At 53.0% G+C, this 18,718-nt stretch overlaps 1 protein-coding gene and 1 long non-coding RNA gene across 2 annotated transcripts in view; one reads left to right on the top strand and one right to left on the bottom strand.

Moving 5' to 3' along the window:
* The first annotated feature begins 1,658 nt into the window (after positions 1-1,658).
* LOC140700308 (uncharacterized) lies at positions 1,659-4,910 on the top strand. The gene is made up of 2 exons (XR_012078713.1): positions 1,659-3,176; positions 3,393-4,910. It is a non-coding gene; the product is annotated as an uncharacterized lncRNA (long non-coding RNA).
* Positions 4,911-5,062: 152 nt separating this feature from the next.
* FBLN1 (fibulin 1) overlaps positions 5,063-18,718 on the bottom strand; it is a 78,364-nt gene continuing 64,708 nt past the window's right edge. The window contains exon 17 of the mRNA XM_072973691.1: positions 5,063-5,409. Within this exon, the coding sequence (XP_072829792.1) occupies positions 5,270-5,409 (140 nt within the window). The 3' untranslated portion in view covers positions 5,063-5,269. The remainder of the gene's footprint in view (positions 5,410-18,718) is intronic.

Here is an 18,718-nt window from a genome sequence, read left to right as displayed (position 1 = left end):
GACCAAGTCCAGGAGGTTTTAATGATTCAAAGTAATCGCTTCACTCTGACTTGTGTTGCTGACCCCTTCCCACGTGTCATTTCATGCATAATTATAAGGCCATTGCTTACTTAAATCACACTCATTCATGCAGGAGCTGCCACAAATATTAATAAACCCGCTGTTAAAGATGGATTACTCATTATCGCGAGCCAAAGCCTCCTAATGCCCCAGAATGTGTCATCCTGAAATGGTGACACCTTGAACTTGCAGTGGACACTGGGAACCACAGATGAACTGTCCAAACGGGAGGCAGGAGCACTTCATGTTCTGTGCCACTCGCTTGGTCTCATGGCACCAGCCATGCGGAGGGAGGCGATTCCCTGTGCTCTGTCCTCCCTCTGGCAGCAACCCCCAGGGAAACTGGTGCCACAGACGGAGCTGCTCTCCTAGCAACTGAGACCAGGGGAGCACGCATGGCACGCGCACCCACGTGCAAGTGTGCCACGTCCTTGAGACCCGTGAGGAAGTAACAGTGTGGGTTCACTAGCTATGCTCTCTGAGAAATCGATAAACCAAGAGATACAATATTGAGCAGGAATTTACATATATATGTACATACACGTATACGCGCACGTACACGCACACACACGTCAGTTGTCAGTCTCCCGGGCTGCTTTAACACATTACCACAAACTTAGTGGCTTAAAACAGCAGATGTCTATTGTCTCACAGTCTGGAGGCCAGTGGTCAGACACCACGGTGTCCTCAGGGCTGGTTCCCTCTGGAGGCTCCGGGGGGGACTTCTTCCCCGGCCTCTCTCCCAGCTTCGGTGGTGGCCAGCCATTTCCAGCATGGGGACACCTCACTCCAGCGTCCGCCTCCATTTTCACACAGCCTTTGCCTCTGGGTCTGGGGTCAAGTGTCCCTTTCCTTCCATTGTGATGACACCAGTCACTGGATTTAAGGCCCACCCTAAATCCAGGGTGAGCTCACCCCGCTCTGCAACTTGTTCACATCTGCAAAGACTCGATTCCCAAATAGGCACTTTCACAGGCCTGGGAGGGTTAGGACTTGAATGTATGTTTTGAGGGGACACTAGTCAATTGCCTACACATAGATAAATGGTGTCTTCTAACTTGAAACTATTTCGTTCAACAAACAGAGCCGGGGTTGGGGGAGGGGTGTCCTTCCAGCCACCCCTCCTTTCCTCAGTCCCCTCCCTGCCCCACTCCAACCAGACTTGGGGCTGGTGCATAGGGGTCCTGCCCAGCCTCTCACCCCTGGCTCTGATCGCCTGGGCTATGAGTGGCCCAGAGCCCTGCCTGGAACCAGATGACCACATCTGGAGCCCCAGGTCCCCAACCAACCAGCAAAGGTTCTGCTGCTGAAGCCACGTCACCCAAACCACTTAAGACTGTTCTTTTATAAACTCTTCCGGAGTCTCGCTGCCTCTACTGTCCGTCCTCACAAGGCTCTAGTAAGATGTGGCATCTAATTGAATGAAGAAAATCTCCTTTAACTGTACTTGTAATGACAGTGCTTATTTATTGGGGACCCACTACGTGGCAGTTCTTGAGTGTTCTATGTAACCACCCTGTTTGCTCTTTACAACCACCCCTATGAAGTACATGTAGTTTTCATTTTGCAGCAGGGAAAACGAGGCTCTGGGACACGAAGCCGTGTGCCCAAGGCCACACAGCTCGTAAGCGGCTGGACCTGAACTTCAGCCTGCAAAACCCACGAGCCTCTTCCATGTTAAATTGAGTATCTCATCAAATCATCGTTTCTTCAAAACACAAACTGATCTTGTAAAATGTCAGTGGTAGAATCTAGGTGGTGGGTACCCCGGCATTCACTGTAAAATTCTTTCAACCTTCCTGTGTATTTGAAATTTTTCATAATAGAATATAAGGAAAGAAAAAATGCAACATGATTTTTCACCTGAACATACTTGATAAACTTGCTTGGACTTAGAAAAGCTGATTATCTCCTTGGGTTTTAGTTGGCAGGTGGGCTCTGCTGCCCTTAACACTGGTCCCTCCAGGACGCTAGGTGACCCAGATGCTCCTGCCACAAGCCACTGCACTGCTCTGAACATTAGAGTAGGTTCCCTGATTCAAAGCAGACACAGCAGGAGACCTTCTGGAACCTGCCCGCCAAGTGTCTTCTACCACCAGCTCAGCTAAAGTGATTCAACCTGGTGTCTGTGGGTGTTTACCCTCTGTCCCTTCTTATAAACAGCTTTCCCTTTAGCCATTCCTCTCAATTGTTTTGTTCTAAGGCTGCAATTAAGAAGCGACCTCTGTTGTCAGGGGGCCTAGAGGCACTGCCAGCTCTGGTCCCCTAATGCAGCCGACACTGGGCCCTAACAGTAATCACTTTGCAAAAATAATAGGATACTTGGCTGTCCATCAGGTGCCCAACCTGGAGCATGATACGAAATATGAAAAATTAGGCTCGTGTGTAATGTACACAACTGTTTACACCGAGTCTCTCACGGATGATTAAGAAAAGGGAACGCAGAATTAAAAAGATGCCTGGCTTCTGGAGCACATTTGCATGGCTTGACCCTTTTCATCACCACCGTCATTACCTGTAACGAAATGCATGAAAATCAGCTCTCGCGCAGGAACCAGCACTGTGCGGTTGCGAAGCCCTTTTGCGCTCGTCACCGCCAGCACTGCTCACTGCCATCTAGGAGCAAGGCAGCTGAGCAGGCATTCCTGGCTCCATTTTGCAGATACAGAAACTGGGGCTTGGCAGATGGCAGCGACCACACAGCTAGCTCCTCCCAGGTGAGGTTCGGACCGGCCCCTCTTACTCTCTCAATTAGGCAGGATCAGGACTCCGCATCCTCTTTTGCCCTCTGCTTTCCCATCCGCAGCTCCCTGACCTCACGGCTTCTCCTCTGCCTTCTTCACGCCCCGCCGCTTTTCCTCAGGAAGAGCTGATTGGCCAGCTTGTGTCATGTGCTCGTCTGAGAGCCAATCAACAGCAGGAGGCTTGGCTCTGCCCACCAATGGCGCCTCTCATCCTAACCCCTATTGAAAGCACGGGAAAGGCCTTTTCCCAGGAGTCGGCACTAACGTCTTTCCACGGGCTCCACCCAGGCCTCGGGAAGGAGGAGGCTTCCAGGAAGCTCCCCCTCCAACGGCCTGGGCGTTGGACTGGGTTCTGCAGACTGCAGGCTGTAGGTGGGAAACCAGAACCCTATGCAGGCTCCGCATTTCCTGCCCCTTTTACTGAGGCTTCCATTCCTGTGGTCAGACCCCAGGCACCCTCCCCTTCCCTGCCAAGACCCCAATTCATTGGCATCGAGAGCGGCTCAGATGTCCCCTTCACTCTCCTCCTCCCTGGACCTGACTCCCAGAACAGTCCAGCCCCACAGTGATTCTTCCCTGTCCCGCCAGCTCAAGATGCCCACACCCCAGCAGACCTTGTGACAGGCTGGCCTGGGCCTGCCTCTGATGGACGAGTGCCCCAAAGGAGTGACCTAAGAAATGCTGGGAGTCCCAAAGATTCCACAGAATTGGAGCAGGGCTGGCTTGAATGACCAGAACACCAGGCACACTGAAGTCCCAGTCCCAGCGAGTGTGAAGTCCCATGTAAGGGGCCCAGAGCTCAGCTAGTTCCAGGGTCCAGGCTGCTCAGGTGAGCTGCAGCACGAATGGGATGCCTAAGAAGATGGGATAAACTCAGGGCAGGATTTGGAGGACAGGTGTGTATTGAAATGAAGGGTGTGGATGCTGAATCCCTGCAGGTCCAAGCAGGCTTTGGAGTGTAGGGTGCTCCTGGCCCCCCGTCCATGCTGAAGGTGGTGGCGGGAAACCCCAAAGTCCAGTCTGTCCATGTCTCATCTGACACAGGGTTTTAGACACGAACGGAGTTTGGAGTATGAAAAACTGAATGTAAATCCCTTTTTCTCTCTAGAAAGTTGCATGATTTGGGGCAGCTGAGTTTCTCCTTCTGAGCCCAGTCTGCTCATCTCAAAATCAGGCCTGATCTCGCCCACCTGGCTGGGTTGCCGGGAGGAATAAATGAAGCACCACCTGCCTAGTGCGCCGGGATTCGGTGCACTGGGGCCATCTCTCTTTCCTGCTGCAGGGAACCATTATTTCCCCCCAGAACCTTCTAGAGGGGATCAGAATGCCCATAAGGAGGGGGAGGGTATAGCTCAGTGGTAGAGTGCATGCTTAGCATGCACAAGGTCCTGGATCCATTAAAATATAATAATAAACAAGTAAATAAATTAGCCTAATTGCCTCCCCCTCCCCAGCAAAAAGAAAAAGAAAAAGAAAAAGAAAAAGAAAAAAAATCGTGTTTAAAAAATTAAAAAAAAAAAGAACACCCACGAGGGACCTCGTCAACGGAGCTCAGAGATGTGCCTGCTGGGCTGAGTGTGGGGCATAGAAGGTGCTTGAGCCAAGCTCCTCAGGGGGCGGGCATGCTGTCAGAAATGATGTGGGTTGGCCGCTTTTCCAACACACACACTGGGCCCCACCCCAGAGGCAGAAGGGTCTCTGAGAAGGCTTCGGGGAACATTCCCAGGCCCTGTGCTGGTGGGGAGACCCTGTCTTGAAAGACTCCCTTGCACAGGCCATCAGGAGGATCACAGAGCAGTTTATTCCCCCACCTATGATAACAGGTGGATGCAGGTGCAGAAGACCCAGCCATTCCCCTGATGAACACACTGGAGCTGCACACAAACCTAATGGGCTGTGTCTTTACTGAGGGATTTTTCTGTTTCCGCAGAGCAGTAATTCACCTTCTAAGTGCTCCCCGAGGCACTGTGGCACGCTGATTCTGAGCAGAATTTGTCATACATGCTATTCTTTGGCAGCCATGTCCTTAGAATTGCACGTACAAACTCTGACTGGCAAAAAAAAAAAAAGTACCAAATGTTCAGCTTCATAAAATCAGGGCAAGAACTGGTCTTCCCTTGGCATTTGGACTAGCTGCCCCCTGAAAAATGTCTTTTTTTCCCCTTGGTCCTTAGCAAAATGCCCAGTCCCCAGGCAGAAAAAGGGAGCAAAATCTAACTTTTGCATTAAAAAAATAAGCAAGGTTTTCAACCAAACAGTTAAGTAATTGGACTCATTATTCAAACACCAAAATACATCAGCTGGACTTACACATCTGGCCCAGGTTAATACACATCAGCCTAACACTACAAACAAATGCTTAAAATCAAGGTATGTCTGGGTGGTACAAACAGGGGCAGGACACAGGCGTTATCAGCAATGACTTGGCCTGGAGGCACAGACTTGGCTGCACTGCGCACCAGCCCTCAGAACCAGTACTCAGAGACGAAGATGTGGACGTTGACGACATTTCGGTGGGACACCACACCCCCGACCACATAGTTCATCTCCAGCTTCAGGACAGCGTGAAACGGGCCCACGATGGGCCGCACCTGGCGCACGACACCTGGGGAGAGAGCAGAGGGTGTTCTGGAAGTTAGCAGGGAATGAAGCAACGTGGAGATGTGGGAAATGTTTCCCCTCCAGGAATTTCAGAGCTGGGGAAGGCCTGAGACCACGTCAGGTCCCACCTGAGCCAGATGCTTGAGTCTCCCGCCTGGCTTCTCCCTCCAAGTGGTCCCCTGGGCTCTGCTGCCACCTCTAGGGACGAGTGATGGTGAGCTGGCTGCAACCTTTCACTGTGTGCAGCTCAGACTGTGGGGGAGCCTGTGTGTGTGGGCTTTGGAGTCAGATGGCTGAGGGGCAATGCCAGCCCCTGTTCTCTCTGAGCCCAGGTTTCGTCCCCGACCATCACCTACCTGACAGAGGATCTAAGAGCCTAGATAAAGGGCCTGGCCTGGTATAGATGCCCAGTGGACACCTGTCCCCCTCCCTCCTACCCACTATGCCCAGTTCTGACCCTTGGGAAGAAACAAAACAAGTGTGATCCTCTTCTGTGAATCACTCCTACGGAGGATTGTAGAGGGGTCCTGGAAACTCTACCCGAGCACAGATGTCCCGATTCCCTAGGGGACATACCCTGCACTCTCCATACCTCTTTTTAAAATGGTGACCCGTGAGCTCATCGTTCAGTGTTCATGCTAACAGGTGAGCAAGAAGTGGCTCGGGTCCAGCCAGAGCAGCGGCAATGGGTCAGGGAAATCAGGAGGACAGGTGGCAGAGGGGTGACAGGTGTCTCCTCTGGGGAAGCAGAAACCTGCTGTGTGAAGCTGCTGGGGGTGGCATAGAGTTCTGCCTGGACCTGGGTAGGCAGCAGGAAGAGGCCTCCGTGGCCTCACCTGCCAAGGCTGCAGGGCGGACAAGCTCAGCTTGGTCAGGGTGGGAGAGGGAGCCGCCCCAGGCGTTCTGCAGATTCGCAGGGAAACAGATTGGGTTAGAGTGGATCCCATAACTCTCCCTAAACCTGCGCCTGGCAGCTCCACGTCTCCAGGCTAGACCCTGCTGGCGCTGCCTGCCTATGCAGAGCACCTGCCCAAAGGCTCATGGAGAGGACGCTCCTGTGTCTGGGATGAGACGGGTGAGGCTCGGGTGAGTGCTACCATTCTGACTGGACTATGACAAGACCACCACTCTTTCTGGGTTTCAGATTCCTCAGCGAGCAAATGATGACATGTGTCCCTGAGCTTCTGCGCTGTATGGTCCAGATACCCCAGCACAGCGTCTGCTGAGGTGTGAGCTCCAGGTGTGTGCGGGGCCACCTCCCCACCAGACCGGCGGGCTCAGCTCTTCAGCTCCACATTCAGTCACACATTCAACAGGGACTGGGAGTGGTGACACAGAGAAAACTGATAGAATCCTGGTTTCAAAGCCAGTGGAGGATCTAGGTGAGTGCAGGCTCTGATAGATACCTGTATCTTGTCCAGCAGGCACGAGAATGGATGTAAGGAAGGAAGGCTGGGGGAGTCAGGAAAGGCTTCTTGGAGGAAGTGCCCCTCCCTGTGTCCCGGGCACAGAGCAGGTGTCACCAATAGCTGTTGACATTTAGGGATGGACGACTCCAGGGTCTCTCCTGCATCCCAACCACTTTGATATTAGGACTTCCTCACAGTCGTGTGGTGCAGGGCTGGGCTGGAAGAGTTGGCTGCCTGGTTATACCATCTGACAATTTCCACAGCCGATTTCAGGCTCCCCACATGACGTCACTGAAGTCAAGGTTGAAAAGAGTCCATGGTTCTGGCACACCACCACCAGGATGCCCACCAGGAACACCTCGGAGCCTGCAGCTCCTCACTCACTTACTGAGAAATAGCTCCCAATTGTTTCCTGCATCAAATGGCTGATTCCAGTCTAGTTTTTACAAATAGCCCCGCTGCAGACTTGGGAAATGTGCACAGGGCAGCGTAGGCAGACCCGTGGCACCCGTCCGGCATGCAGCGAGGGCTCTGAGCAGACTGAAGGGGCACGAAGGCCTTTTGCTCCTGCAGCCAGTTCCCGGGCAGGACCACCACGTTCACGCTCAGAAGGGGAATTGGGGCACGACATCCCCCTCTTCACTCCCTGGGCTTCTGTTTCAGAGTGAAACGCCCCGCAGCGGGGTGGATTCCAGGCTGTTCTGAGCAAACGAGGGCTTCAGCTCCGATGGAGAGGTGAGCACAGGCTTCTGCGGGCTGTCAGCACCCTTTCTCTGTCCCCACCTGGCGATGACATCGCAGCTTTGTCCTGTTCGAACATCACGAACATCTTCAGCTCCCGGCTACAGACGTGGGCTTGTCAGCACCCTCGGCTTGCCAGCGGCGCCTGATAACCAGGTCACTCCTGCCTGCCCCTCCCTGGGCACAGTCCGGCCGGGTCCGCGTGGCCCCTGCGGTGAGCACGGCCGCATGCTCTCCTGTCCCCGCAGTCCTCCCACCAGCGTCACCCTCTCCTCTCCCCAGGCCGGAGACCAGCACTGGCTCCCACCAGCCTCAGTGGGGCCTCGGTTACCTGCTGACTCCACCCACCCCAGGGGCGGGGGCAGGAGGGGCGGGGCCAGGAGGGGCTCGGGGTGCGCGAACGAAAGCGGTGAGCGGCTGGGTGAGCCTGGGAACTATTCTAGGACAGAGGACCCACAGAGGTGCAGGGGACGCTTCTGCAAGCTACCATCGGATATAGTTATTTCTATATATTGTTATATTACTAAATATCATAAGTTAATATGATATGTAAATATATGGTATAATTATGAAATCTATTATAACCATATAATAGAAAAAATAAATAAACTTATTTAAAATAGATCAAGAATCTAATTTATATACAAATACTATTACAAATAAAATATATATTAATTTGATATTTAATAAACTTCTGCATATACCTGTATATCTTATTTTATAGAAATACGTATCTATATAAATATATAAACATATTTATATAAATTTATAGGAAGTATATTATAGAAAGTATAATTTATATATAAATACATAAATTTATAGAAAATACTATTTATATATTAATATATTAAATATATTATTATACATTTATATATAAAGTATAAACAGTACAAAATATTATAAAATAATCCCATCCCGCACATGCATATTTAAATAAAGATTTTTTGCTGCCTGTGGGCGCTTGGATAGCATCCGCAATTTAGACCCACAGAAGTTTCTGGGCCCACCTGCGTGTGCCGGGCACTGGGCTAAGGAAATTGGTAGAGAGAATGATGGGCTGCCCTTGGTGGGCTTGGTCTGGGGACAGAGAAGAAAGGGAGAGTGCAGCTGCAGTGAGCTGAGCTGGGGGACAGGGAGCTGCACACGGTCATTCTAGCTGGGCTCTGAGACCCACAGCTTTATGGGACGCAGGGCTCGAGTCCGACTGACCTGGGTCAGTAGGATGAGCCCCACGTTAGTTATTTAACCTTCCTGCATTTCTATTTCCTCTTCTGTGAAACACAGATTAAAACCAGCTACCTTCAAAAATGATACAAATTCTATTTACAAACCAAAAACAGACTCATGGACATAGAAAACAAACTATGGTTACCAATGGGAAGGGGTGGAAGGGATAAATCAGGGGATGGGGATTAACAGACACATGTTACTATATATAAAATAGATAAACAACAAGGTCCTACTATATAGCACAGGGAACTATATTCAATCCTTTTAATAACATAATGGAAAAGAATCTGAAAAAATATACATATGAATCTGTATAACTGAATCACTTTGCTGTACACTTGAAACTAACATTGTAAATCAACTACACTTCAATAAAAATTTTTTAAAAAAGAAAAAAACCCCCAGCAAACTTCAAAATCAGAAACAAAATCATCACAGGTCCATCTTGCTTTGTCTCCCTCAGAAATGACTGCTGGACATTGAAAAGCTTCCCAGCATTGAAATGTGAACTGACTTTCAGTTAAAGTACAGCTGAATTCTTATGATTGAAAAATAGAGCAAGTGCCTAATATTTTTATTGAATTGACTTAAAAATGCATGAGCAAGGAAGGCTCTGGATATGTAGAAAAGGTATGTAAGTGTGTCATGTCAGAGCAGTTCAAGAGGGTTAGCGTCCACGATGGCCGAAGACCAGAACTCCCTGCTGTTGGCTAACTGTTCCCAGTGTCAGCAACTAAGAACCGAGGCAAATGAAGCTCCAGAGGAAGCAAAGGGCCGCGCTGGTGGAAAGGGCATTGAGAAGGGGTGGAGGAGGCGCAAGGCTAGATGTCAGATGCAGGTCACATTCCGGGCTGGACTTTCTTGGGATCTTTGCATTTAACAAGAAAGACGATTAAGGCGGAAGAAATAGGCATGCGGCAAAGGCTACACAAGACATAGTATGTGAGCGCACAGCAGGTGCTCAGGGAATGTGCCTCCCTTCCCACCCCTCCACGAGCAGCTTCTCTGTCCCTCTCCTCTGACCTGAAGTCCACATTGAGTCTCCAACTCTATCCATAACCCTAGGCAACCCAGGGCTTCCTTCCTAGGCCATGCCCATTCGGTGGACCTGACCACTACTTCTTCAGCCTAGCCACACTCCCCAGGAGCTCTGGTTCACGTGAACACGCTCCCTTTATTCCCAGGTTAGTTCAAGCTTGAGTCCCACCGCCTTGTCCTCACCTTTTCTGAACCCAGACTTTCTCCTGATATCACTTCTTTCTTCATATCTTTTCTACACATCCATCCATCCATCCATCCATCATCTACCCATCCAGCCATCCAGCCATCCAGCCATCTATCCATCCAATAGAGGCTATTTTGCAGAGGGGAGGTTTAAGGAAAATTCTACCAAAGGAGTGACTTTAAATTGGATTTTGAAGACTAAGTAGGAACTAAAGAGGCAGGCAGGACACGTGCAATGGTCAAAATACAAAGGTTTGGGCCAGTTCTGGGAACAGTGTAATCTTGGGGCAAGACAGGCTGATGAGGCTAAGGAGGTGGTGCAGGGCTTCTGCAGTGACGTCACACCTGGTCAGGCTCACAGAACCGGGAATCCAGGTCAGCAGTCTCCTAGCTTCCTCCCACCACCGATTCTAGACCCATGTTCTCTCACCACCACCAACGTCCCTGTGCAGGGAAACAAAGAAGGGAAGAAGGGAAACACTTGCCGCCCGTATGTGGCATCACAAGTATTAGAAAGTGCACCTCCACCAGGGGTCCAGTTCCATCGTCCCTCAACTGCAGACGTGTGGTTGGCATTTGCGGTGTGCCAGGCACTGGGGACCCGCTCGACTGCCTATATTCTCTTTTGTGAAGCCTCCCCAGCCCCACTCGGGGCCACCTGGTCCCCTCGGCTGTCCCACCCCATCTGCCCAGTGCTGGAGGGCTCCCCCGTCAGGGGGAGGGTCTGCATTGTGTTTATTGCTGTCCCACTGTCCCCAGCCCAGGGTCTGGGGCAGGACCTAGCGGGAGCCCCATTACGGCTATTGAGTGAGATGGAAGCAGAGGAAGGAAGGAAGGATCCTTGAGGGCCCTGCAACCTAGGAAGGAAGACAAAGTTTTGTCCTGAAGGCTCTGAGCGAGAGCAGCTTGATGTGGAATGAACATTCCAGCAGCAAAATGCAGGACAGAGGAGAGACGCGTCTCCATCACACCTGCCTTGTCCATCTCACCTGCTGGGGTGTTTACCTCCCTCCCTTTCAAGAACCCCAGGGGGGAAAAAAAAGGCCACGATGCTGAGTTCAACTGTGTTAATCTTCCAAATCCTCATCCTTGGCATTTCTGCTTGGGGTCTCAGACACTGCTGGTATTCCTCGGCGCGTCTGTGCCTCTTAAAGATATAATTAAGCCTTTTTTTCCCTTTGAAAAATGTAGGTCCCCTCAGGCATTTCACCTTCATGTCTTGTCTCTGCTTTGTAAATTGCAGCTGATGTGCCGGGGATACAGGAGCCTGAACACGGGGCACTGAGTCCAGTGACAGACCTCTGTCGCCTCTTCGGGTCTGTGGTCTGGATTCCGGGCCCCTGACGCCAGCCTCAAGCTTCTGCTGCTTGAGGTTGCAACTGATTGACCATCAGTTGTTTGAAAGGATGAAAACCAGCCACAAGGCTGACTGCAGGAGTCCTCTGGTTCCGCCACGAGACACTCGTCTGTGAGGAGCCCTGGAGTCACAGCCTTGGGTACCTAAGCTTGTTCCTCACCAGCCGTGTGACCCTGTACAAGTCACCGTCTTCCTGGTGGTCAGCCCCCGACGCAACAGGCCTGTGATTCTCGCCGACAGTGTGACGGCGTGGACAAGGGTTGTCAGAGGGTATTTTACAAACAAGATGATAAATCAAGAGACTGCCTGATACCTCGCGCCAGTGGAAATTAGCCGCGCTTTTCCAAAGACAGAGATCACTTGAGTTAGAAAAGGCAGAGGTAAGACTGTCACGTCTGCGTCATAAAACGAATGAGGTGCGATCACTGGCTGAGATCAGGTTGTAGAGTTGTTTGCCTTCTTGGTTGTCACCAGTCTCCCCACTGCAATTGTGAGGCCAGAGGCCAGCGGCACTGGCTCTCCTGCTCACTCCTGTGCCTCTGGTTCCTGGACCATAGCACACCCTTGGTCCTACTGAGGACCTGACACACAGGAGGCACTCAACCAAACTGCCGCATGAGACTAAACTAAAGACCAAGCAGTAAGCACAGGTTATCAAGTTGAGAATTATTACCCAGAAATGAAAGCGCTGGGAAGGAATGGATGACAGACAAAGGTCATCGGGTTTTCAGACGCTGACCATGTGGAAGGAGGAAGGGGAGACATGAGAGCCAGGTGTCGCTGTCTGGCCTGGTGGCCGCCACGCAGAGCCACGTGCAGAGTGGGAGGGGAAGTGTGAGCCTGTGCGGACAAGGCACTGAGACAGAGAACCCAGGAGCTCAGAGGAGATCCTCGGTGTCTCGCCAAACACTAGCGGGCCGGGCAGAGAAGCAAACCGCCACGCAGATCTCAGTGAATACTCCTCGATGAAAACCCCGCTCTCTGCGGGCCACGATTAACAGCTCAGACCAAAGGCAAAAAGGACAAAATCAAGAACGTGAAGAAATACTCCCGTACTTCTAAAGCAAAAAAACTCGAGTACTGGTGGGCTGGGAAAGAGGTCCACAGCAGGGTGGGGGAGTGGAAATTGCGGGGCCCATGTGGCCACTGCTCCGTCCAGTCCCCCCCACACTCCTGCGGAGGAAGGACTATCACCTTCCTTCCACCGGGGAGTAGCCTGCGGCTCGGCGGGCTTGACCTCCCAGGCCACACAGCGCACGGCGCACGGCGTCCATCAGCTGGCACTGACCCCGACGCCCAGCTCCCTCCATGCCACAGCGTCTGCTCTCGTCACACAGCGTGACGTGGTGTGGAGGAAACTTCCAGAATACACTGCCCTTGGCTGACTCATAAATAAAAGGCAAAAAGCGCAGCAAGGAATTATAGGGTAATCACATCAGTAATTGGCAGTGAAGGAAAGGAGTTCCTGAAACCCTGTCTTCTCTTCTTGCCCCGAAAAACACCCAGGGAGGAGCTTGGAAGGAAGGAGGACAGGTGTCTGGGCTGCATATTTAAAATACCAAATGGCCCTCAACATGCCTCAGCAGAACGCATCATCCTGATTTCTTGATTACTATAAACACACTCCCTCCGCAGGTCTGCCGGGAGCCAAACCAGACAGTGCGGACGGGCTAAGACTCAACCCCCAGGATCCACCTTTCCCCTGGGGAGAAATATGAAAAGAAGTGTCAGCTTGGCACTACACCATTCAGATTCCTCCCCTGACGCGGTCACAAACATTCCCACAGTGCGTTGTTGTTAGGAAGCCCCTGAAAGTGTGACTGTGCCGGGGACGAGGAGAAATTCTTTCCTCTTCCTTTGTGTGTCCTCCTGCCTGCATCAGCCCCCACGCACCTACCTGCTGGGGTCCCTCCCCACCCCAAACCCATCAGCCCCCTCACATCTCTCCACATGCTCCCAGGTGGGCAATTGGAACCCCCACTCACCCTGCTCCCCCAAACCCTGCCCTTCTCCCAGGTCACCCAGCCAGGCATGTGGGGTCATCCTCCACAGGCCACTTGCTTCCAGCCCTCTTGTTCGATTGCTACCAAGACCCACTCACTCTGAAAAGGGAGCCCTCCTGCACTGTTGGTGGGAATGTAAATTGGTGCAGCCCCTATGGAAAACAGTATAGAGGGTTCTTAAAAAACTAAAAATAGAGTTACCAAATGATCCAGCAGTCCCACTCCTGGGCATATATCCAGAAAAGATGAAAACTCTAATTTGAAAAGATACATGCACCTCAGGATTCATAACAGCACAGTTTACAATAGTCAAGACATGGAAGCAACCTAAGTGTCCATCGACAGATGACTGGATAAAGAAGTTGTGGTGTATGCCTATAATGGAATACTACTCAGCCATAAAAAAGAATGAAATAATGCCATTTGCAGCAACATGGACGGACCTAGAGATTACCACACTAAGTAAGTCAGACAGAGAAAGACAAATATTATATGATATCACTTATATGTGGAATCTAAAAAAATGACACAAATCAATTTATTTACGAAACAGAAACAGACTCACAGACATAGAAAACAAACTTATGGTTGCCAGGGGAGAAAGGGGGTGGGGGGGTAAATTAGGAGTTTGGCATTAGCAGATAAAAACTACTATATATAAAATAGATAAACAACAAGGTCCCACTGTATAGCACAAGGAACTATATTCAATATCTTGTAATAATCTATAATGAAAAAAATATATATGTATAACTGAATCACCATGCTGTCCACCAGAAATTAACATAACACTGTAAATCAACTCTACTTCAATGAAAAAGGACTAATTCTACCTTTCAGTTCCTAGACTCTCCTCTGCTCCACCCCCAACCCCACCGGCCTCAGTTCAGGCCTCATCTTTCTACCTGAATGCTCATACCTTCCTCCTCATCCCCAGGCACCTTCCCACCACGGCAAGAGCAAGCCTTCCAGAACGCAAATCCCGTGAGGGGTCACACTGTGGCTCTGCCTGGAGCCCTGCTCGCCCCGTCCCCCAACCCCTGGCCCCCAGCAGGTGAGATGCACCCCTGCCCCGTCCAGCCTGGTCTCTCAGCACTGTCTGTGCTCCAGCCACGCCGAACCCCTCGCAAGCCCCCAAGGTGAGCAAAGGCCACGGGAGGGCAAGATGAGCACATCTGCCAGCTTGGCCTGACTTAGAATTAAAGACTGGAGACAGCAGACAGGTCCTACCTCTGCTCTCCAGGCGTCGAGGCTGCGCTACGTCCTCCAGAGGCAGTTAGGCCCCAAGGGATTAGGAGGCCTGCCCGGCACGCAGGGGTGAGTGCAGCCTGGGCGCCCCGGACCCCACGCCAGTGCTGAGCTGAGCGCACGGAGCCCGGACTGCGGAGGCTGGGGAGCCCACAGCGGGTGCTCCCGGCCCCCAGGGAAGGCAGACACAGGTGACAGGCGCACAGGCCGGGACAGGTCAGCAGAGATGCTTTGGTAGCACTAAATGGAAAGGCTCCCCCCAGACCCAGCAGGGCCCCCGGGACGCTCCCCCAAGGAGTTGGCCTGGAGCTGGACTTTGAAGGACAAGGTGGCCTGGCGAGAAGCAGGCCTCAGGGAGGGGTTCACGAGGAGGCTTTCTGTTCTCAGCTTTCCCGAGAGGGTGAGAACCAAGGAGGCGGGGAACGCGCTGGAGGCCACCAGGGGAGGCAGTGGCCGAGTGGCCCCAGAGGAGCCAAGACCCTTTCCTGGAGCCGTGGGGTCGCTGCTGGATCTCAGAAGGAGGGGAAACGCCGAGTTTGGGTGAGAACCATCACTTCTTCTTTCCTTTCCAAGAAGTCTAAGCATGAGCCAACCTGGGACAGAGACGGCCTCCTGGGCGGGGCTGCAGCGTGAAGGCCCCGGCCGAGGCCCCGCATAGGCCCTTCCAGCACGGAATCCCCAGAAAGAGAATCGTTTGACCAGCCAGCGACTGAACACTTACTATGCACCGACTCTGTGTACCCTGTTCACTGCTGCCAGAGAGGCAGAGACATTTCAGGACTGGGTCAGACCTGGAAGAGAAAGGCTCCGGCCTGCCCACGGTCACACAGGAAGGGCATGGCAGCAGGAACGCCACATCAAGTCCCATGTGCTGTGTGCACGCCTGCACCGTGCCCCCTGAGCCTGGAACCCGCTCCGTGCCTCAGTCTCCTCACCTGGAGAACGGGGACTGTCACCCACCAGGCTGCATGAGGAGGAAGTGACATGCTGCGTCCGTACCACTTGCTGGAAGAGTGCCTGGCACACGGCAAGGGCCGGGGGCTTACGACCACTGTGACAATCGGGACCCGACACGTGGGGCTCTCGGCCTCAGGCATGGATTGACCGTTCCCAGCAGAACACCCGACCCTGGGGCGTCCGGGGGCGCTGGCCGTGACAGTGGCTGATAGTGGGTGTCTGGGTCCTTTGTGCATTTATGGTTGTCAGGTGAGGCCGTTGGAAGATTCATATCATCATCAGATTCTTTTTTTCCTCATTTTGCACAATGTGCTTCTACTGTTGTTTGGCTAAAACACTTCATTTTCTCAAAAAAAAAAAAGAAGAATTTATGAATGTACCGGTGATATCAAAGGCTTTTCAAAAGGTGCCTAACAGCAGCTCTAAGAGGGTCACAAATCACTCTGGACACAGATGATCCCCAGGAGAACCTCAGGAGAGGCAAAGAGACTGCTCTGGGCGCACGTTAACCCCTTGGTGACTCGGGAAGCAAGCAGGTGACTCGGGAAGCGAGCAGGTGACTGTGTTCCTGCAGTCTCCTGGGTGCCAAGTGGGGCTGCGTCCTAGGGGGTGTGTATGTGGGGGGTGGTGTGTGTGAGAAAGAAAGACAAACAGGGTGACGGGGGTGCGGCAGGCATGGCACAAATGAACCCCCTGTAGGCTCTTGCCTTTAGAAATTCACAATCGGTGGGAAAGTAAGCAAAAACTCGCAGTGCCGTGACCACGGCACCCGTCCCATGGGCCTGAGTGTTTCTCTGTTCCCACTCACGGCACATCTTTCAGAAGGAGCTCCCAGCACCGCCTCCAGCGTGCCGTCTGGTGTGCCTTCCCTCCATCCCGCTCCACTGGGACGGCCTGGGCGCTACTGAATCCGATGGTGAATATTTGGTCCTCATCTGACTAGGCTCCCAGCAGCGGTGACAAGGCTCATGGCCCCTCCTCCTGGAAAGGCCTCCTCCTCCAAGGTGGCCTCCTCGCATCTCTCCTACCTCTGAGCACAGGAGGCCGTGGCCCCCAGTCTCCAGCGTCCTCTGTCTCCACACATGCCCTTGGGGACCTAGTCAGTCTCTGGCTCCAACTCTGATTCACACGCTAACGCCTCCCACACTCATTTACTCTCCTCCCAGTGAGCCCCTCAATCTTAAAGTCAAAGCGAACTTCTGATCTCCGCAAAGCTGCCATGTCACGGCTCCCCTGTCTCACCTGATGACAACCCCAGTCTTCTTGTTCTTTAGGTCAAAATCCATGAGGTCATCCTGACTTCCACATCTACCTCGTCAGCAAAACCTGGCGCTACCTTCAGGCCATATCCGGAATCTGTCTATTGCTTGCCCCTCTTGCTGGGGCCACACGGTCACTGTCATCTCCAGCCCAGATCGCTGGGAGAGCCCCAGTGCCTCCCTGCACCCAGCCTCACCTGGGACCCAGACGGAGCCTTGAAAACTTTGGATTATCACACTCCTTGTCCCAAAACCCTCACATGGCTCCCACCTCGCTCAGCAGAAAAACCAGAGCCGTTACGACGGCCTCGAGACCATGTCTCACCAGCCTCCACCTCCTGCCCCTGCTCCGCCACGGTGGCCTCCACCCTGCGATCACATGCTAGGCTCGCCTCTGCCTCAGGGACTTTGCACGTGCTGTTGCCTCTGCCAGGAGCTTTTCCCCAGATCTCCACATGGTTCATTTCCTCAGCTCCTCAGGCCTCAGACAAAAGTCTCCGACCACCAGGTGTATAGTTGCTCCTTGTCCCCAACCCCGCCTTCCCCGCCCTCCTCTCCTGCCCCCTGCACAGCACTCAGCACCACCTGACCGTGTAGATACTATACTTGCTTCTTGTCTGCTCCTACCCCTGGAATAAAACATGTACGAGGTTAAGGATTCATGTCTGTCTGTCTGTCTTGGGTACTGCCGCATCCCCCAGAGCAGGGCCTGCCTCCAGGGGGCACGCACATTATGTGCTGGAAAAAAGAGCACCAGACAGTCCTGAAAGAGGCTGGTCTGGGTGCCCTGGGAGCACAAAGGAAGATGCTGTGCATTCTGCCTGTGCGGGGGTGGAGGGCACGGGAGAGGAGACAGTCGTTGACTTGGGCTTTGAGGGCGGCTAGGAGCTTACCAAAGGAGGTGAGTGTCACGGCTAAATCCCAAGAGAAGGGAGAGGCTGTGAAATGTTTGGGGTCTGGGGCGTGGGCCGGCGTGTCTGGAGCAGAGGGCAAGGGTGAGGAAGGGATAAGAGCGGGGCGCTGGGGAGGAGACAGGCAGGCTTGGGCTGGGGACATCTCTCCAGTCAGGCAGCAGGGCTGGATGTGAAAGGTGGGGTTTAAAACCTGGCAGAGTCAGCAGTAGCTGGCTGTGGGGGTGGGAGGCGGGGAGCCGAGGGTTCCCGGCTTCCGGCTGCAGGAACTGAGTGGCTGGAGCACATTTTCCCGTGACGTGGACGCACACCACCGAGAGGAGAGGGATGCCTCGGCCAGGCTCCGCGGTGTGCTGTGGGACCTCACCACCAGGAGAAGATGTCGAGAGGCAGGGGACCAGCAGGTGTGAGAAGCAGTGCAGGCAACCTGAATCCAGGATGCCGGTGGGGGCTGCGAGGCCACAGGAGGCTCGTGAAAACAGTAATATTTCAGGGTTCAGGACCCAGGGCTGGCCTGGTTAGGAGGCCACAAGAGGGGCCTCTGCCCACAGGTTTCCTTTCACAGGGTCCCTCCTGGGGCCAAGGTCCTGGACGAATGCCATTCAGGCCATCGGTGGGGGGTTGCCCGGGGTAGGAGCGGGGAGGTTTCCAGCGCGGCTCCCATGGCCCCTGTGTGCATCCCTCAGGGTAGGTCGAAAGCAGGGCTGTGCCCCAGTGGACCCTACTGAGCCCTGAGAGTCCCACCCAAGCCGGGGGCTGCCTGGGACCAACCTCAGGGAGTTTCTGCATCTTGAAGCAGTGTCCAGAGCCCTCCACACAGGGCCTGGGAAGGAGAACAGTTGTGTTTCTACAAGTCAGGAGGGTCCTGGGCACAACACCTACAACCCCAGCTCTGCTCCGCAGGGCCAGCACAGGGAGCACAGGAAGTGTCAGTGTTGTCCCCCTCTTGTGCCCTGTCTTGCCCCTCCGGGAGA

This window comes from Vicugna pacos, chromosome 12, assembly GCF_048564905.1.
Source record: "Vicugna pacos chromosome 12, VicPac4, whole genome shotgun sequence".
Lineage (NCBI taxonomy): Eukaryota > Metazoa > Chordata > Mammalia > Artiodactyla > Camelidae > Vicugna > Vicugna pacos.
This window is presented reverse-complemented; position numbering and strand designations above follow the sequence as displayed.